The sequence below is a fragment of the Anomaloglossus baeobatrachus genome, chromosome 5 (genome assembly GCF_048569485.1).
Source record: "Anomaloglossus baeobatrachus isolate aAnoBae1 chromosome 5, aAnoBae1.hap1, whole genome shotgun sequence".
Taxonomy (NCBI): domain Eukaryota; kingdom Metazoa; phylum Chordata; class Amphibia; order Anura; family Aromobatidae; genus Anomaloglossus; species Anomaloglossus baeobatrachus.
Genome location: NC_134357.1, coordinates 489,528,003 through 489,547,955, shown reverse-complemented (window position 1 = coordinate 489,547,955; position 19,953 = coordinate 489,528,003). Strand labels below are relative to the sequence as shown.

Here is a 19,953-nt window from a genome sequence, read left to right as displayed (position 1 = left end):
TCTTATCGATCTGCTGTCAGCAGGGCAGGTATTCAATACACACACAGTACAATGGCAGCGCTGTTTGCAGTGTCAGAGGATGAAGGGACTTGCCTTATTAAAGAGTAACACCAGTTGTCAATGTATTCCTATATTTCCATGAGTAATACCAGAGGAACAGCTTACTATGTGAAGTTCTAAAATGTTACAATCAAGATCCAATATCTATAGGTTTGCCATGTATGTCCAAGACCGATTTTACCATCTTATGCCTCCGTAGCAGCACTTTTGGGCTGTGGTGCCATACGGGCCAGTAGAACCAGTATACACACATATACCGGTCCTTATATAGGGAGATATATAATAATTCACCAGCCTGAGATAAACTATCTGGGGGAAAGGGGGTAAACAGGACACCGGTGATTTTCCCTGGTGTTCTCCACAGCATTATTTGAGGATATCCAGGTAGCAGCTCTGACCTCCGTTTCCTCGCTGTATTCTGCACAATGTCAGGAAGCAGCTGGAAAGCCCTGATAATAAACACTGATCTGAGAGCAGACCAATCCCCAGAGCTCCTTACATCAATGCCGTGTCCTGCTCCCATCGCACACAAACCACATTATAGATCAGCTCGGGATATTTTAAGACACAAACAACTAAACGATGTCCCCGTCCCACGGCGATCGTCTGATAACTCTATGACAACCCGACATAAACAGGCAGTGTGTCCCCGACATAAACATATGTAATGCGGACTGCAAGATTACACTACATAATAAAGCCTGTTGGATTTCGGGGATGCCCTTGAAGTTTAAAAGAGCTAAAGTACCTAGAATAGGATATTACCGATTCGCTGCACCCCATCCCCAGGGGTTTACCCAGGAGCAGCACCATCCATTACAGTTATGGAAACTAAGCGTAGAAAGTAGCTGGGGCGCATTACATCCAATGCAATTCCATGCAAAAAATGTTCCGGAACACAAATGTTCCAATAACTGCAGAGACCACCAGAGAATAATATATAGAACCCCCCAAGACCACCAGGAGTATGAACCACCACCATATACTAAAAGATCACCCGGGAATATGAAACTTGTAACGCTCATAGCCGGTGTAAGGGCAGTGAGCGGGATTAGTAGACCCACTGGACCACAGGGGTAACCCGGGCTTACCCTTTAGTGAGAGGGGCTTAACGAAGCGCCTACCATGATGCGAACGCCAGGTACCACTTCCAGGGCAGTGACCGGGACTGTAGCAACTGACCACCAGGACAGGAGACGGATGTAGGTACCAACACAAATGCAGGCAGGTACAGATTGAATGACTGAGGCAGGCGGGTAAGTGCAGATATGGTGGGCATGGCAGGAACAGATAGGTATGAGAAGGCAGGTACAGGCACAGGGATAATGGGACAGAGATCGGGACCTGACAACTATCTAGTTAACAGACTGAAGACTAAATAACTAAAGGCATTGCGCAGGCACCTCCCCTAATAGGAGGGTGCCTTAAATACATAGTGCCTCTCAGCCACAGTGCCCTAAGCACACGCCTGGGAGAGCTGACCTGCGCACACAGGCCCCGGGAGGAGAAGGACATGCGGATGGCTGCAGGACAGCAGGGGAGGAAGTAACCCGGTCGGGGCAGTGAGTAAGTCGGCGTCCCTGTAGGGATGCTGGTGCTACAAAACCCTCAATCATATGCCCTAGACCACCAGGAAATAAAATGTAACCCCCATACCATATAACTTAAGACCACCAGGAAATAAAATATGGGACTTGGCTACATTCCCTTTAACACCAGGGAATGTGAACCACCAACAAATACATAAACTTTCAGGGAATATGAACACCCACCATAAACCCCGGAGCATTACAGAATGAAATATAAACTCTCACCATATGGCCCAAGACCATATGAACCCCCACAATATCCTAAATCATCAGGGTATAAAATATGATCTCTGTGATTTACCCTATACCACTGGCAAATATTAACCCTTCTTCTACACAAGAGGTAGAGACCTTAAACCCTCCACTTCCCTAGACCACCAGGGAAGTGTTAGTAAGATTGTATGCCTTATATGTAGTTCCCTTTCATACATGTGCACTGTCACTCAGATTGCTGAATGGGGCCAGGAGCGTCTGTCAAAGCAAAGAGAGCAATAATCCAAGATATTCGCTCAGGTAATGTAGTGTGGGAAGCCTCACCTGATATTTTGGGAATGAGATCCTCTGGCTCTGCCTCTTTGAACCCTTCTTTTCCTTGTAGATCGGATTTGACTTGTACGGGCGGCTCCTCTGGGACGGTCAAAGTCGCGTAAGTGCTGATCACGAGAATCACCAAGCCGACTCCAAATATAAACTGCATAAAACCACAAGGTGAGACATAGAGCCACCCACAGGCTGCAGAATGCGCAGTCACGTGTGTCACCCTAATGCTGGTCAGATTCTCTAATCTGCACCTTTTGAGCCGGAGACTCATTTGCATTTACATGGGTGACATGGCGGCCCAGGAGGTGGCTACTGCCCTCACTCATATGCATCCTGATGTATTCTCTCCTGGCCCTGAAGGGTTAATGGTCGCCTGTAGTATTTCCTTTGGGATGCCGTTTTGGCTGTGTTACGTCGGCCCGTCCTCCCATGGTGTAACGCGGCCCGAACGCTATTAGTGCCCTGACCTAAATTTCCTAAGACGAAGGCTGTGGTTTCCCTTTGCCCTGTTCAGCTGCAAATGGGATGTGAAGGTAAATTAAGGTCAGCGGAGCACAGAGGCAACTTCAGCCCGGGCCTGCTGGGAGTTATGGTGCAAGACTGCAAACTTAGCCGAGCCGCTCCACAAGTAGGTGAACAGTGGGTGTCCATGCTTTAAGACCCTCATGTCTTGGCCAGAAGTAAGTGAGGAACTGTCTTGTATTACACAGACAACCCAATAATTTCAATGTCAGCTGTAATCCCCTATTTCCCCTGTGGTGGCGCTATGGGGAGACTGAACATTTACTAGTGGGATTTCCTGCAGATTGCAGCATGTCACTGGGGGTCCCAATGAGAAGACACTTTGTGATCAGCATATTATCATAATATCCTGGTAACAGGAATTGTCCAAAGAGGACGTTCCTAAATCAGACAACCCCTTTAATGAGTGCATTTCCAGGTTCCTCATCACCAGGATCCTGTTGTCGTTGCCTTCAGGGGTCACCAATGTTGTCAGCTGGAAATAAGGTCAATTAAAAAGGAAAAAGGACAATCGCGGGTTCTCATCTCCTCACAGCCCTGATAATTTGCCCTTTTCAACTTCCGCTTGCCTGCGTGGTCACTCGGCCTCTTAACTAAGCCAGTCAGGGCCGAGGGCTTCCTGGATAACGCAATTAACTACTTGTTGGCAGAATTATAAGGCGTTGGTGGTAACATCTGTACTGCACGGGGTCTGGGGTGCTGATCGAGCTCACAGGACACAGGTACACAGCCTCCTGTGTGATGCCGGGGCACGGACCTGGGATGTGAGGCCGTTCTTGTGGATCTTCTTATAGATGATGGCGGGGCAGATGAAGCAGATCAGGCTCCCCATGGTGGCTCCTGTCAGTCCGAGGATGGTCTCCACTGGAGGGGGCAGAAAAGCAGGGTCATTGTACATATACAGATAATAATGCAGAAGTATTAGACCCTGTGACACCAGACAGTGGAGCAGAAGCAGCGGTATCCCATACATCACTATGTACTAGATCGGTGGGGTTCCCACAGCTGTCACCTATCACCAACACTGGCCCTAATTAGCCCATCACCCCCTTCCTTTAGTAATTGCGGTTTATTGACTCAGATTTCCCCCCCCCCCCCCCCCCGTCTCCAGTAATAGCAATTATTCCGGGACTTTTTCTTAAGTTGAGCAAAAGTTGACCCGTCCTGAATATCCCAGTGTGTCCAGCTGAGTAACGCAATGTCATGTTATTAATTGTCTATGTCAGGCGCGTGTTGTAACCTCACAGATCAGATTCCCGGAGCCAAATCACAAAAGCTCTGGCACGGGCAGGAGTACGGCTATGTTCTCACCCTTTTGCACAGTGTAGGAGATGTGGACACACTAGAAACACTTACATTGTGCAGCCTTTCCTTGGTGCAATATCTGGAGGATTCTCCACTGTTTATTATTGATCCCACCGATTGTTGGCAGTAAAAAGTAACCTTCGGCACGTGTAGATGTGGTTGGACCCCCGTGGAGCAGTATGTTATCCCCAGTCTGGAGTCACTCACTTTCCCCTGGTGGTGAGCGGCGTTGATGAAATTGTGTCAGCTGGTACATGCCAATCCTGGGAGACATCTGGCAATGTATCACCGTCACCACCACTCACCTCCCAAGGAGGAAATGAGAACACTTAAGATCTGAAATTCAGGACCACTGCTTACTAGGGTGACCGCAAAAAATCGATGTCGGAATTTTGTCCGTCTGGACCCCACAAAACGATTCCCCTTTACAGATATTGAGATAGCCAAAATTTGAGCTCGATCAAAATGACGTTAACCCGTGCCGCTCGTCGCTCAAAGTTTGAAAAAAAGGGAATTTTGTTTACTTACCGTAAATTCCTTTTCTTCTAGCTCCTATTGGGAGACCCAGACAATTGGGTGTATAGCTTCTGTCTCTGGAGGCCACACAAAGTATTACACTTTAAAAAGTGTAACCCCACCCCTCTGCCTATACACCCTCCCGTGGACCACGGGCTCCTCAGTTTTGGTGCAAAAGCAGGAAGGAGAAAACTTATAAATTGGTCTAGGGTAAATTCAATCCGAAGGATGTTCGGAGAACTGAAGACCATGAACAAAAAGAACAATTCAACATGAACAACATGTGTACACAAAAGAACAACTAGCCCGAAGGGCACAGGGGCGGGTGCTGGGTCTCCCAATAGGAGCTAGAAGAAAAGGAATTTACGGTAAGTAAACAAAATTCCCTTTTTCTTTGTCGCTCCATTGGGAGACCCAGACAATTGGGACGTCCAAGAGCAGTCCCTGGGTGGGTAAAAGAATACCTCGATAAAAAGAGCCGAAAACGGCCCCCTCTTACAGGTGGGCAACCGCCGCCTGAAGGACTCGCCTACCTAGACTGGCGTCTGCCGAAGCATAGGTATGCACTTGATAGTGTTTCGTGAAAGTGTGCAGACTAAACCACGTAGCTGCCTGACACACCTGCTGAGCCGTAGCCCGGTGCCGCAATGCCCAAGACGCACCCACGGCTCTGGTAGAATGGGCTTTCAGCCCTGAAGGGAGCGGAAGCCCGGAAGAACGGTAGGCCTCGAGAATCGGTTCCTTGATCCACCGAGCCAAGGTTGACTTGGAGGCCTGAGAGCCCTTACGCTGGCCAGCGACAAGGACAAAGAGCGCATCTGAACGGCGCAGGGGCGCCGTGCGAGACACGTAGAACCGGAGTGCTCTCACTAGATCCAAAGAGTGCTCTCACTAGATCCAAAGAGTGCAAATCCTTTTAACACTGGTGAATTGGATTAGGGCAAAAGGAAGGCAAGGATATATCTTGATTTAGATGAAAAGGGGATACCACCTTAGGGAGAAATTCCGGGACAGGACGCAGAACCACCTTATCCTGGTGAAAAACCAGGAAGGGGGCTTTGCATGACAGCGCTACGAGCTCAGACACTCTCCGAAGTGATGTGACTGCCACCAGGAAGGCCACCTTCTGCGAAAGACGTGAGAGAGACATCCCTCAGCGGCTCGAAAGGTGGTTTTTGAAGAGCCGTCAGAACTCTGTTAAGATCCCAGGGTTCCAGCGGACGTTTGTAAGGTGGGACCATGTGGCAAACCCCCTGCAGGAACGTGCGGACCTGCGGAAGCCTGGCTAGACGCTTTTGAAAAAACACGGAGAGCGCCGATACTTGGCCCTTGAGAGAGCTGAGGGACAAACCCTTGTCCATTCCAGATTGAAGGAATGAAAGAAAAGTGGGTAAGGCAAACGGCCATGGAGAAAAACCGTTATCAGCGCACCATGATAGGAAGATTTGCCAAGACCTGTAATAGATTTTGGCGGACGTTGGCTTCCTGGCTTGTCTCATGGTGGCAATGACAGCCTGAGATAACCCTGAAGACGCTAGGAGCCAGGACTCAATGGCCACACAGTCAGGTTGAGGGCCACAGAATTCAGATGGAAAAACGGGCCTTGTGACAGCAAGTCTGGGCGGTCTGGAAGTGCCCACGGTTGACCCACCGTGAGATGCCACAGATCCGGATACCATGACCGCCTCGGCCAGTCTGGAGCGACGAGAATGGCGCGACGGCAGTCGGACCTGATCTTGCGTAGTACTCTGGGCAGCATCGCCAGAGGGGGAAACACATAAGGCAGTCGAAACTGCGACCAATCCTGGACTAACGCGTCCGCCGCCAGAGTTCTGTGATCCTGAGACCGTGCCATGAAGACCGGGACCTTGTTGTTGTGCCGTGATGCCATGAGATCGACGTCCGGCGTTCCCCAGCGGCGACAGATCTCTCGAAACACGTCTGGGTGCAGAGACCATTCCCCCGCGTCCATGCCCTGACGACTGAGAAAATCTTCTTCCCAGTTTTCTATGCCCGGGATGTGAACTGCGGCAATGGTGGAGCCTGTGTCTTCCACCCACTGCAGAATCCGTCGGACTTCCTGGAAGGCTTGACGACTGCGAGTGCCGCCTTGGTGGTTGATGTAGGCGACGGCAGTGGCGTTGTCCGACTGGATACGGATCTGCCTGCCCTCCAGCCACCGATGGAAAGCCAATAGGGCTAGATATACTGCCCTTATCTCCAGGATATTGATCTGAAGGGACGATTCTATCGGAGTCCAGGTTCCTTGAGCCCTGTGGTGGAGAAAAACCGCTCCCCAACCTGAAAGGCTCGCGTCCGTGGTGACCACAGCCCAGGTTGGGGGTAGGAAGGATTTTCCCCGCGACAGAGATGTAGGTAGGAGCCACCACTGAAGTGATGTTTTGGTTGCAAGGGAAAGAGAGACGTTCTTGTCGAGGGAAGCCGCACTCTTGTCCCATTTGCGGAGAATGTCCCATTGGAGTGGCCGTAGATGGAATTGCGCGAACGGCACTGCCTCTATAGCTGCCACCATCTTCCCCAGGAAGTGCATGAGGCGCCTTAAGGGGTGTGACTGACTCCGAAGAAGTGATTGCACCCCTGCCTGCAGAGAAAGCTGTTTGTCGCTCGGTAGCCTGACTAACGCTTGCTGGGTATGAAACTCCATCCCGAGGTAAGTCAGTGATTGGGTCGGTGTCAACTTGGATTTCGGGAAGTTGATGATCCACCCGAACTGCTGGAGAGTCGCCAGAGCGACGGTAAGGCTTTGTTGACACGCCACCCGATGTCGATCGATGCTAGGAAGTCTCCTTGTGACATCGAGGCGATGACCGAGCGGAGAGATTCCATCCGAAACCGTCTGGTTCTCACATGTCTGTTGAGTAGCTTGAGGTCCAGAACGGGACGGAATGACCCGTCCTTTTTTGGCACCACGAACAAGTTGGAGTAAAATCCGCGACCACGTTCCTGAAGGGGAACAGGGATCACAACTCCTTCTTTCTTTAGAGCGTCCACTGCCTGAAAAAGTGCGTCGGCCTGAGCGGGGGGCGGAGAGGTTCTGAAGAAACGAACCGCAGGACGAGAGCTGAACTCTATCCTGTAACCATGAGACAGAATGTCTCTCACCCATCGGTCTTGAACATGTGGCTACCAGGCGTCCCCAAAGCGGGAGAGCCTGCCACCGACCGAGGATGCGGCTAGGGGAGGCCGAGAGTCATGAGGAGGCCGTCTTGGAGGCAGTGCCTCCTGCGGCCTATTGGGGGCGTGACTTGGACCGCCACGCATAGGAGTTCCTCTGGCCTTTCTCCGGCCTGTTGGACGAAGAGGATTGGGGCTTGGCGGAGGGACGAAAGGACCGAAATCTCGATTGGATTTTTCTCTGCTGAGGTCTCTTAGGTTTGGACTGGGGTAAGGAGGAGTCCTTTCCCTTGGATTCCTTAATAATCTCATCCAATCGTTCGCCAAACAAACGGTCGCCAGAAAAAGGCAAACCAGTTAAGAACCTCTTGGAAGCAGAGTCTGCTTTCCATTCGCGCAGCCACATGGCCCTGCGGACTGCCACGGAGTTAGCAGATGCTACAGCCGTACGGCTAGTGGAGTCCAGGACGGCGTTCATGGCGTAGGACGAAAAGGCTGATGCCTGAGAGGTCAAAGACGAAACATGCGGAGCAGAATTCCGTGTGACAGCATTAATCTCAGTCAGACAAGCCAAGATTGCTTGGAGAGCCCACACGGCTGCAAAGGCCGGGGCGAAAGACGCGCCCGTGGCCTCATAGATGGACTTCACCAAGAGCTCTGTCTGTCAGTGGCATCCTTCAGGGATGAGCCATCTGCAACAGACACAACGGACCTAGCAGCCAATCTGGAGACTGGAGGATCCACCTTGGGAGAGTGAGCCCAACCCTTAACGACTTCAGATGGAAAGGGGTAACGCGTGTCAGTGTGACGTTTAGCAAAGCGCTTGTCCGGGACCGCTCTGGGCTTCTGGACAGCATCCCTGAAGTTAGAGTGATCAAAAAACGTATTGCGCGTACGTTTGGGGAACCGAAACTGGTGTTTCTCCTGCTGAGACGCCGACTCCTCTACAGGAGGAGGCGGAGGTGAGAGATCCAACACCTGGTTGATGGACGAGATAAGATCATTTACTAAGGTGTCCCCCTCAGGTGTATCAAGGTTAAGGGCGAAGTCAGGGTCAGAGCCCTGAGCTCCCACTTCCGGCTCGTCTTCCTGAGAGTCCTCAAGCTGGGATCCCGAGCAGCGTGAGGAAGTCGGGGAAGAGTCCCAGCGAGACCGCTTAGCCGGTCTGGGACTGCGGTCCGGGCAGGAGTCCTCCGCCTGAGACCTAGGGGCCAACCTGGGAGCGTGCTGCGGCGCGGACAGAGAGGGGCCTGGAGGAGACAAGCTAACAGGGGCCGGGGCCTGTGGAAGGTCCGGTCTGGACTGCAATGCCTCAAGGAGTTTAGAAGACCATTTGTCCATAGACAGTGCAATGGATTGGGAAAGTGACTGAGAGAGTTTCTCAGCAAAAGAGGCCAACACCGGTGACTCTGTCCCTGCAGCCTGCTCAGGGGGAGCAGGGGGTCTACATGAGCCGAGGGGCCCACCAGTGCCCGAGGCTCCGGCTGAGCAAGCGAGGCAGGAGTCGAGCATTGCTCACAGTGAGGGTAGGTGGAACCCGCAGGTAACATAGCCCCACAAGAGGTACAGGCCGCGAAAAAAACCTGTGCCTTAGTAGCTTTGCTCCTTGTGGACGACATGCTGTTGTCTCCTAGGAGAGTGACCACTGAGGGTATATGGGAAAAGGGTATACAGCCTGACCGAACAGAGATATATATATCAGCTGTTCACTGAGAAGCATCCACCGGCAGAATGCCAGAAAATGGCCGCCGGAGCTCTCAGGGGAGGAGTGGGGCCGGGGTGGTGCCAGCAAAGAGCGGGAATCTGAAGTCCCCACAGTGGTCAGTGAGGGGGGAGGAAGACATGCAGGATGCTCCAGCCCTCACATCCGACGTCATGTCGGTAATCCCGCCCTTACCCCTGACAGGCAGGCCCGGGGGCGGGATTTTCGCGACTAGGCCGCGGTGAAGCCGGGGACTAAATTTGAAGCCGCGCCCGACAAGCAGGCACGGTCGGCGCGGAAGTCCACCGGCCTCCTCAATTTCACAACTACCGCGGCTTCCGGGAAGAAGGTGCGCTCCCTGCACAGTCCCCTATGGGGACACAGAGTACCTTTAAGTTGCAGGGCCCGGTCCCTGAGGTTGAAGAGGCTCCGGTCCGGCAGGTTCCACCAGGGGCTGCGGATGGAGCACGGTCCCAGCAAATGGATGACCGCTCTGGATCCCACTTCTCCCAGAGCCGCATAAGGGATGGTGAAGGAGACGGCATGTGGCTCCAGCCTCCGTACCCGCAATGGGTACCTCAACCTTAACAACACCGCCGACATAGTGGGGTGAGAAGGGAACATGCCGGGGGCCCCGTGGGGGCCCTCTTTTCTTCCAACCGACATAACTAAGTATGAGAATGCATGAGTGGATGTGTGCCTCCTTCCACACAAAGCATAAAACTGAGGAGCCCGTGGTCCACGGGAGGGTGTATAGGCAGAGGGGAGGGGTTACACTTTTTAAAGTGTAATACTTTGTGTGGCCTCCAGAGGCAGAAGCTATACACCCAATTGTCTGGGTCTCCCAATGGAGCGACAAAGAAAATCCAAATTTTTGGCCAAAAAGCTGACATATGGAGCCATAACTCCAGACCGGTAAATAATAAAAACATGCTTAATATCTCAAAAGAAAGCTAATGTTGTTCTTCAAAATTTATATTTTATACATAATTGTTGTTATTTTCAAACTGAGTTACAACAGCTTTTAGCCCCAAGAACGTGACCTGGTACCACTAGGAGCATACTTCGTATATTTTGTTATTAAGTGATAAATTTTGGGGGTTTTTTTTGGTATATTTTTGAGTTTAAAGTAGCAATATAACAAAAAACAAGTAATACTGATAAGTCTAATGACATTTTTTATTTTAAAATATAAAAATGAGGTATATAATACATACAAAACAGACACAGAAAAGATACAGACGTAGTACCTACATGAGTTGATAATTTTACATAGTCATCTAATCTATTCTAGAGCTTTTGTTAAAGTAATTTTTGAAACGTCAGAATATAATGCTCAGCATTTGCTTACAACTTGCAGGACATATTGCTTTTGTTCTTCATCTTTTGTCAGAAGGTCGTTAAAGTCGGTTATTAATTTAACACCACGCTCAGCCATATCATTAACTACTTTTAATGTTTTGACAATTTTCAATCCTTCTTGGAAGTCATTATTTTGAGGCCAGGTGTTTGGATTTTGTGTTAGGAAATCTGTTTTTATATTAAATCGGTCAAAGAATGTGAATGTTTCTTTGGTAAGTAAATTTACCAATCCTCCATCAACTACCTCTTTTAATTTTTCTTTCCTAACTTTTGGATTTACAACCCTAGCGTGCTTTGATGGTTCATCTGTGCTACTGAGCAATTAGCCATTAACAACTTTTCACTGTCTGTAATGGTGGGATCAAAAAACGATAATCCCACCAACTCTGCATTCAAATACCAATATCTTTTCCTTCTTCGAGCTTGTCTTCATCATCCGTCTCTAAGAAGCAACAAAAGAAAGTAAAAAAAAAAAAAAAAAAAAAAAAAAAAAGACTATAAAAACTTGTCATTTTAGCAGAATAGTAATACATAGGTACTAAATTACCTACTTCTAATTATCAATAGGTATTATTTTAAGAATATAAACTCAATCATAAAGATGCCAAACGATGCTCTCATGTACAATTTTCTTTCAATTATAATGAAACTATTTACTTATTTGTTTATCTACTTTTTAGAATAATAATAAAATAAACTCACCAATATCAAAAGTTTCTTCTTGGATTTGTCGGTTCATTTTTGCAAGTTCCTTTTGCGCCTTGATTTCTTCAGCTCGAGACAACTTGAGATCCACTTCAGCCATGGAACCTAGGCGGCCCTTCTGCCTCTGTTTCACGAGAAATGCCTTATCTTCTTCCGATTTCATCAGAGCCAAGGCATCTTGTTGAGCAAAACCAAAGAGATCATTCAACTTTTCAACAAACTGTTTAAATTTGTTCTTATAGATCTGAAAATAAGGAGCGCTGATAGTGTAACACCAAAGTGATCAGTGGGGTATACCTGGAAAATATACACTCACCTGGATCAGTTGTGACAGTCACAACCACTAGTGCGCATGAGATAATGGCGTCTGCTGCAGCCCCACGTGGATGAGCATACAAGATAGGGTAGAGAAGGGGTTAATGCCGCGCATCAGCCAAATGAAGACGTATAATGTTGATGAAGATGAGTATTCTTTTATTTCATAGGTCTACGCGTTTCGAGGTGAAAACCTCTTCCTCAGGACCAGTGCATCAACAACAAGTCAAACTTGTTGTTGATGCACTGGTCCTGAGGAAGAGGTTTTCACCTCGAAACGCGTAGACCTATGAAATAAAAGAATACTCATCTTCATCAACATTATACGTCTTCATTCGGCTGATGCGCGGCATTAACCCCTTCTCTACCCTATCTTGTATGCTAAATTTGTTCTTGGCAGTTTCCGATGTTTTCTTCCGATCTTTTTGAAAACTTCTCCACTCGGCGTGAAGTTTTTCCAGCTTAGTAATTGCATCTTGCTCATGTTTAGTCGGGATTCGAGCTTTCCCCCAAAAAATGAACACTTCTCGTATGGTCAGTTTTGCTGATTCTCTTACAGTTAATTTCACAGTACGTAAATTATTAAATAAAGCACATAAGACTTGACGATTTGAGGGTAGTTTACAACCGGTGATCTGGTGAATGGGATAGCCCACAAGAAATATTTTATCCTTGTTCCGGCTTTGTACACCTGATGTGAATGCCATTTCAGAGTCCAATAGGTAAATAACAGTTAACTAGAAAAACGAAACAAAATATATTACAAACTTTAATTTCAATAAAATATTTTCAAATATCTTTTAAAATAATACTATAATAGCTATAAAAACAATAAACACACACACTTGGAAAATTTTAAAAAAAACCATTAAAATATCTTCACTGGATAATTGTTCAATCTAACCAGCTCAAAGGCACTTTAGAAACTAAACTGAATAAATAAAAGGTCGGTTGTACGCTGAAGTAAAATCACCATCCCTAAAATAGACATTACATGCACCCTGTGTGTAACATATAAATTTTGAAGAACAGCATTAGCTTTCTTTTGAGATATTAAGCGTGTTTTTATTATTTACCGTTCTGGAGTTATGGCTCCATATGTCAGCTTTTTGGCCAAAAATTTGGATTTTTTTCAAACTTTGAGCAACGAGCGTGCCGGGTTAACGTCGTTTGACCAAACTCAAATTTTGGCTATCTCAATATCTGGAAAGGGGAATCGTTTTGTGGGGTCCACACGAACAAGATTCCGACATTTTTTCCCCCCCTATGAGAGCCGGTCACCCTACTGCTTACAAATGAGGCGTCCATACAGATGAGAACAACGGCGGCTAAACCTGGAGAATCGGGCAGGACCGGACGGCCATCTAATGTGAAAGGGGGCATCCAGGCTCTTCCCTAGTGAAAGGCGTCAGGGAAAAGAAAAATCCTTACGAGAAATAATCACATGTGTCCAACGGCTGCTGACTCCCCACAGCCCAAAACAGCCTGGGAGAAGAGTCTGCATGTGTATGGGAGGAACAGCCATAGGCCAAAGAAGGGAATTTTGTTACTTACCGTAAATTCCTTTTCTTCTAGCTCCTATTGGGAGACCCAGACGATTGGGTGTATAGCTACTGCCTCCGGAGGCCACACAAAGCACCACACCAAAAAGTGCAAGGCCCCTCCCCTTCTGGCTATACACCCCCAGTGGGATCACTGGCTCACCAGTTTTAGTGCAAAAGCAAGAAGGAGGAAAGCCAATAACTGGTTTAAACAAATTCACTCCGAAGTAACATCGGAGAACTGAAAACCATTCAACATGAACAACATGTGTACCCGAAAACAACCAAAAATCCCGAAGGACAACAGGGCGGGTGCTGGGTCTCCCAATAGGAGCTAGAAGAAAAGGAATTTACGGTAAGTAACAAAATTCCCTTCTTCTTCGGCGCTCCATTGGGAGACCCAGACGATTGGGACGTCCAAAAGCTGTCCCTGGGTGGGTAAAGAAATACCTCATGTTAGAGCTGCAAGACAGCCTTCCCCTACGGGGAGGCAACTGCCGCCTGCAGGACTCTTCTACCTAGGCTGGCGTCCGCCGAAGCATAGGTATGCACCTGATAATGTTTGGTGAAAGTGGGCAGACTCGACCAGGTAGCTGCCTGGCACACCTGTTGAGCCGTAGCCTGGGGCCGTAATGCCCAGGACGCACCCACGGCTCTGGTAGAATGGGCCTTCAGCCCTGATGAAACCGGAAGCCCAGTAGAACGGTAGTCTTCAAGGATTGGTTCCTTGATCCATTGAGCCAGGGTGGATGTTGCAGCCTGCGATCCCTTGCGCTGACCAGTGACAAGGACAAAGAGTGCATCCGAGCGGCGCAGGAGCGCCGTGCGGGAATGTAGATTCTGGGTGCTCTACACCAGATCCAACAATGCAAAGCCATTACATATCGATGAAATGGAGAAAAGGAAGGTAAGGAGATATCCTGATTGTGATAAAAAGGGGATACCACCTTAGGGAGAAACTCTGGGATCGGACGCAGCACTACCTTATCTTGGTGAACACCAGGAAGGGAGCTCTGGATGACCGCGCTGCTAGTTCTGACACTCTCCGAAGAGACGTGACCGCTACCAGAAAGGCCACTTTCTGTGAAAGTCGAGAAAGTGAAAACAACCCTCAGAGGCTCGAAGGGCGGCTCCTAGAGAGCAATTAATACCCTGTGCAGATCCCATGGGTCTGACGGCCTCTTGTACGGAGGGACAATGTGATAATCCCCCTGCAGGAACGTGCGTACCTGAGGAAGTCGTACTAGGCGCTTCTGAAAGAATACCGACAGCGCTGCGACTTGTCCTTTAAGGGAGCCGAGCGACAAACCTTTTCCCAATCCAGATGCAGGAAGGGGGGAAAAAGGAGACAATGCAAATGGCCAGGGAGACACTCCCTAAGCAGAGCACCAAGAGAAGAATAACTTCCACGTCTTGTGGGAGATTTTGGCAGACGTCGGCTTCCTAGCCCGTCTCATGGTGGCAATGACGTCTTGAGATAATCCTGAAGACGCTAGGATCTCGGACTCGATGGCCACACAGTCCGGATCAGGGCCGTAGAATTCAGTGGAAAGAACGGCCCTTGGGACAGTAAGTCTGGCCGGTCTGAGAGTGCCCACGGTTGGCCGACCGTGAGATGCCACAGATCCGGGACCACGACCTCCTCGGTCAGTCTGGGACGACGAGGATGGCGCGGCGGCAAGCGGAGCTGAGCTTGCGTAGCACTCTGGGCAACAGTGCCAGAGTAGGAAACACATAGAGTAGCTGGAACTGCGACCAATCCTGAACTAGGGCGCCTGCCGCCAGAGCTCTTTGCTCGTGAGACCGCGCCATGAAAATCGGGACCTTGTTGTTGTGCCGAGACGCCATTAGGTCGACGTCCGGCATCCTCCAGCGGCTATAGATTTCCTGACACCATACTGGGTGCAGAGGCCATTCCCCTGCGTCCATGCCCAGGCGACTGAGGAAGTCTGCTTCCCAATTTTCTACGCCCGGGATGTGAACTGCGGATATGGTGGATGCTCTGTCCCCCACCCACATCAGAATCCGCCGGATTGCCTGGTAGGCTTGGCGATGCGTGTTCCGCCTTGGTGGGCGATGTCTGCCACCGCTGTGGAATTGTCCGACTGAATTCGGATCTGTTTTCCTTCCAGCCACTGCTGGAAGGCTTGCAGGGCAAGATGCACTGCCCAGATTTCCAGAACATTGATCTGAAGGATGGACTCCTCTGAGAGAGTCCTTGACCGTCTGAGAAGGGAAACGTTCCTTTCTAGGGACGTCGACTCCCCAACCCATTGGCAAAGCATGTCCCATTGAAGTGGACGCAGTGAAACTGCGCGAAAATGACTGCCTCTGCATGAGGCGTCTTAAGGGGTGTGACTGGCCTTGAAGGAGAGACTGCACCCCCGTCTGTAGTGAACGCTGCTTGTCCAGCGGAAGCTTCACTATCGCTGAGGGAGTGTGAAACTCCATGCCCAGATATGTCAGCGATTGGGTCGGTGCCCGATGTAACCTTGAAAAGTTGATGATCCACCCGAAACTCTGGAGAGTCTCCAGCGCCACGTTCAGGCTGTGTCGGCATGCCTCTTGAGAGGGTGCTTTGACAAGTGGATCGTCCAGTAAGGATCACAGAGTGACCCTGAGAGTGCAGGACTGCTCCCACTGCTGCCCTGAACTTGGTGAAAACCCGTAGGGCTGTCGCCAGACCGAAGGGCAGGGCTACGCACTGAAGATGCTCGTCTTCAATAACGAAACGTAGCAAACGCTGGTGCTCTGGAGCAATCGGCACAAGGAGATAAGCATCCTGATGTCTATTGATGCTAGGAAAATCTCCTTGAGACATTGAGGCAATGACGGAGCGGAGGGTTACATCCGGAACCGCCTGGCCTTCACGTGCTTGGTGAGCAGTTTTAGGTCCAGAACGGAACGGAAAAAAACACCCTTTTTTGGCACCCCAATAAGATTGGAGGAAAAAAACGTGTCTTGTTCCTGAAGAGGAACTGGGATTACCACTCCTTCTGCCTGCAGAAGAGCATCGGCTCGGTGGGGGGGGGGGGGGGGAAGTTCTGAAGAATCGAGCCGGAGGACGAGAACAGAGCTCTATCCTGTACACGTGAGACACAATGTCTCTCACCCACCGGTCTGTGACCTGTGGCAGCTAAATGTACCCAGAAGCGGGAGATTCTGCCACCAACCGCGGATGCGGGGAGAGAGAGCTGAAATACATGAGGAGATCGCCTTGGCAGCGGTTCCTCCTGCTGCCTTCCTTGGGCGTGAATGAGCCCGGCCGGAAACTGAGCCCCTCTGAGCCTTTTGAGCCCTTTTAGACGAGTACAATTGGGACTTGCCCGAGCCTGGGAAGGACCAACCTCGACTGTCCCCCCAGGACAGCATTACTAGGGTAAGTCGCAATGCAGACATTGCGAGGTTAAGGACACCACCTGCGGCACAGATGTACATGTGCTCAAGACCAGCTGCGCAAGACCAGCTGAAATAGGTTAGGGTGCCCATACGGCTGCGAATGCCGGAGCAACCGACACGCTGATAGCTTCACAGACAGATTTCAACCAGAGGTCTGTCTGTCAATGGCATCTTTAAGTGAATTCCCATCTCCCCTGCAACTATGGATCTAGCCGCAAGCCTGGAGATTGGGGGATCCACCTTTGGACCCTGGGTCCAGGGCTGTACCACATCAGGGTAAAGGGATAACGTGCATCCTTAATACGTTTGGAGAAAACGTTTATCTGGTAGCGTGGTGTTTCTGAACTGCGTCTCTGAAGTCAGCGTGGTCAGAAAAAGTACTCAATCTACGCATGAGTACTGAAAAAGGATTTCTCCTGCTGTGAAGCTGACTCCTCCACTGGGGGAGCTGAGGGAGAAATATGCAACATTCCATTGATGGACGCTATAAGATCCTTCACTATGGCGTCCCCATCCGGTGTATCCGGATTGAGAGCGGTGTCAGGACCAAAGCCCTGATCAGCTACGTCTGCCTCATCATACAGAGAGTCGTCCTGCTGGGACCTTGACCAGTGATGAAGCCTAGTGTCGTACCCAGCGAGCTAGCTTAGGCTGTCTGGGACTGCCGTCCGTGTCAGAGCCTTCACCCTGGAATGCCTGGGACCCCCCCGGAGTACTGAGTACGTTCCAAATGAGGGTGGCCAGGGAGCATTAATCAAGATTGCCCATGGCCTGTCTGGAGTGCAAAGTCTCCATCCCATGACAATCTCCGTCCCTGTCCCTGGACAGGGTTCACAGGTGGTTTCTTTGGCCACTTCTAGTAGAGACCCCGGCTGACCAAGTGCTACAGGGGAGCATTGCCCACAATGGGGGTCAGTGAAACCTGCCGGTGGAACAGTATCTGCAGGAAAAGCAGCATAGAAAGCCTGTGTTGCTTTTTTGCTGCTGTATTCTAGTCATCTATGCAATGTACAACATACAAGCATAAACACTTCAGCACATGCAATACAAGCAGCATAGAAAGCCTGTGCCTTGGCACCCTTGCTTTTTTGCTGCTGTTGTCCAGCCATCTAGGCGAATATAGCCCAGAGTAGCGACCGTACAGTGCAATGTATAGCATACAAGCATATATACAAATGAACACTTCAGCACATGCAGTGCAAGCAGCCTATAAAGCCTGTGCCTTGGCACCCATGCTTTTTTGCTGCAGTTGTCCAGCCCTCTAGGAGAATATAGCCAAGAGTAGCGACCGTACAGTGCAATGTATAGCATACAAGCATAAGTACAAATGAACACTTCAGCCATGTAATACAAGCAACCTAGAAAACCTGTGCCTTAGCACCCTTGCGTTTTTGCTGCTGTTATCTCGCCATCTAGGAGGGCATATAGCCAAAGACAGCGACCTACAGTGCAGTGTATAGCATACAAGCATAAAATACAAATGGACACTTCGGTATTTAGTGGGGTCAGCACTTCAGGTGCTGCTTACCGCCCGCCTATAACGCGGGTGTGTGGTCGCCAGAGCCCTGTGTTGGTTGCCCAGAGCATGTCTCCGTTCCCCAGCTCGGACGGCGTGCAGGAATGGCTGCCGGCGTCCTTCTCCAGCTCGTGTGACGAGGGGCGGGCCGTGGGCGTGCCCCAGACAAGAGCGGGAAACTGGCGTCCCACTGTGTCCAGTGAAGGGGGCTGGAGAATGCAAAGCAGACTCCAGCCCTCGGCGCTGACTGTCTGTACAGCGTCCCGCCTCTCCCCTGACTGGCAGGGCTGGAGGCGGGAACGAAACGAAAACTAGGCCGCAAAGCCGGGGACTCGAGTAATAAGCGCGGCTGTCCATGTGCACGGCCAGCGCGGAAGTCCCCGGCGCACCACAAGTCCCAGCCGCGCCACAGTGTAAAAAACACCCAGCAACGGCCGGCGCGGCAGTTCCCAATACATAAAGTCACTCAGCAAAGCTGTAGTGACTAATAGCACGAGCGCTCTGCGCTGTTGCCCCCGGCGCACTAACACTCCCAGCAATGCTGGTGTGTGTGTGCGCGCTTGCCCGGGGACACAGAGTACCTTAATGTAGCAGGGCCTGTCCCTGACGATACTCAGCTCCATATCCAGCAGGTTCTCTGGGTCTGTGGATGGAGCCCGGTCTCAGTGCCTGGAGACCTGTAAGATCCCACTTCACCCAGAGCCCTGAGGGGGGATGGGGAAGGAAAACAGCATGTGGGCTCCAGCCTCCGTACCCGCAATGGGTACCTCAACCTTACAAACCGCAAGTGGGGTGAGAAGGGAGCATGCTGGGGACCCCATATGGGCCCACTTTTCTTCCATCCGACATAGTCAGCAGCTGCTGCTGACTAAACAGTGGAGCTATGCGTGGATGTCTGACCTCCTTCGCACAAAGCAGAAAACTGGTGAGCCAGTGATCCCACTGGGGGTGTATAGCCAGAAGGGGAGGGGCCTTGCACTTTTTGGTGTGGTGCTTTGTGTGGCCTCCGGAGGCAGTAGCTATACACCCAATCGTCTGGGTCTCCCAATGGAGCGCCGAAGAAAGAGCGTGTGTGGCTAGAATAAGACCCCCGATTAGTCAAGAAGGCTAAACATGTGGCTAGCTCAATGACCAAACTGACTCAATTAGAGGGGACTGCTGCCTGGATCGATGGTTGGATCAGATAGGCTACTCAGCCCCGTTTTGTAGTAATTTCGGTTTGTTGACTCCTCGTAGGTTCTAGCCCTGCTCCAAGACTCACCATTTGGTATCAGAATTCCTCCCATCATGGTGCCAAACACAACAACTAGGGTCAAGACTTTGAAGCGTAATGGGGGCATATATCCTCCAGCAGTGAAGGTGCCATCTTTTTGCTGCAGGAAAAGAAAAACATGAGTGACAAGCATATAACCAATAATGGCTGATAACAGGGAGCAATAATTTGCCTCTCTCTTGTAGACGAGGACTACACAGAATTAGGGCACACTTTACAGCGCTTAAACTAGCATAAATCTGCAAAGTGATCACAGGAAATCTGACCCTCTGCATCTAGGGTGAGGTCTGCACGGCATAAACCTTTGGCTCGGAGCCGCACGAGGACTAATACGATCCTCGCATGACTCTCAGCTAACGCTCGCAGTACAGCAGGAGCCGAGTGTCATTGCGACTGAGGTCTGATCGTGCGATCGGACCTCAGCTGCGGAAGGGGGGGGGGGGGCGGCGTCACGGAGGAGGGGCAGGCCAGCG

General features: G+C 50.3%; 1 protein-coding gene and 1 long non-coding RNA gene across 4 annotated transcripts in view; both read right to left on the bottom strand.

Moving 5' to 3' along the window:
* The window catches only part of SLC38A10 (solute carrier family 38 member 10), a 77,820-nt gene that overhangs the window by 26,654 nt on the left and 31,213 nt on the right, over positions 1 to 19,953 (bottom strand). For all 3 annotated transcript variants that reach the window (XM_075350706.1, XM_075350708.1, XM_075350709.1), the window contains 3 exons: positions 19,469 to 19,580; positions 3,469 to 3,575; positions 2,187 to 2,340 (listed from right to left, as the gene is read on the bottom strand). In XM_075350706.1, the coding sequence (XP_075206821.1) occupies positions 2,187 to 2,340; positions 3,469 to 3,575; positions 19,469 to 19,580 (373 nt within the window). The remainder of the gene's footprint in view (positions 1 to 2,186; positions 2,341 to 3,468; positions 3,576 to 19,468; positions 19,581 to 19,953) is intronic.
* LOC142310385 (uncharacterized) lies at positions 10,562 to 11,876 on the bottom strand. Its single transcript, XR_012754147.1, has 3 exons — positions 11,753 to 11,876; positions 11,434 to 11,613; positions 10,562 to 11,173 (listed from the first exon to the last, which is right to left on the bottom strand). It is a non-coding gene; the product is annotated as an uncharacterized LOC142310385 (long non-coding RNA).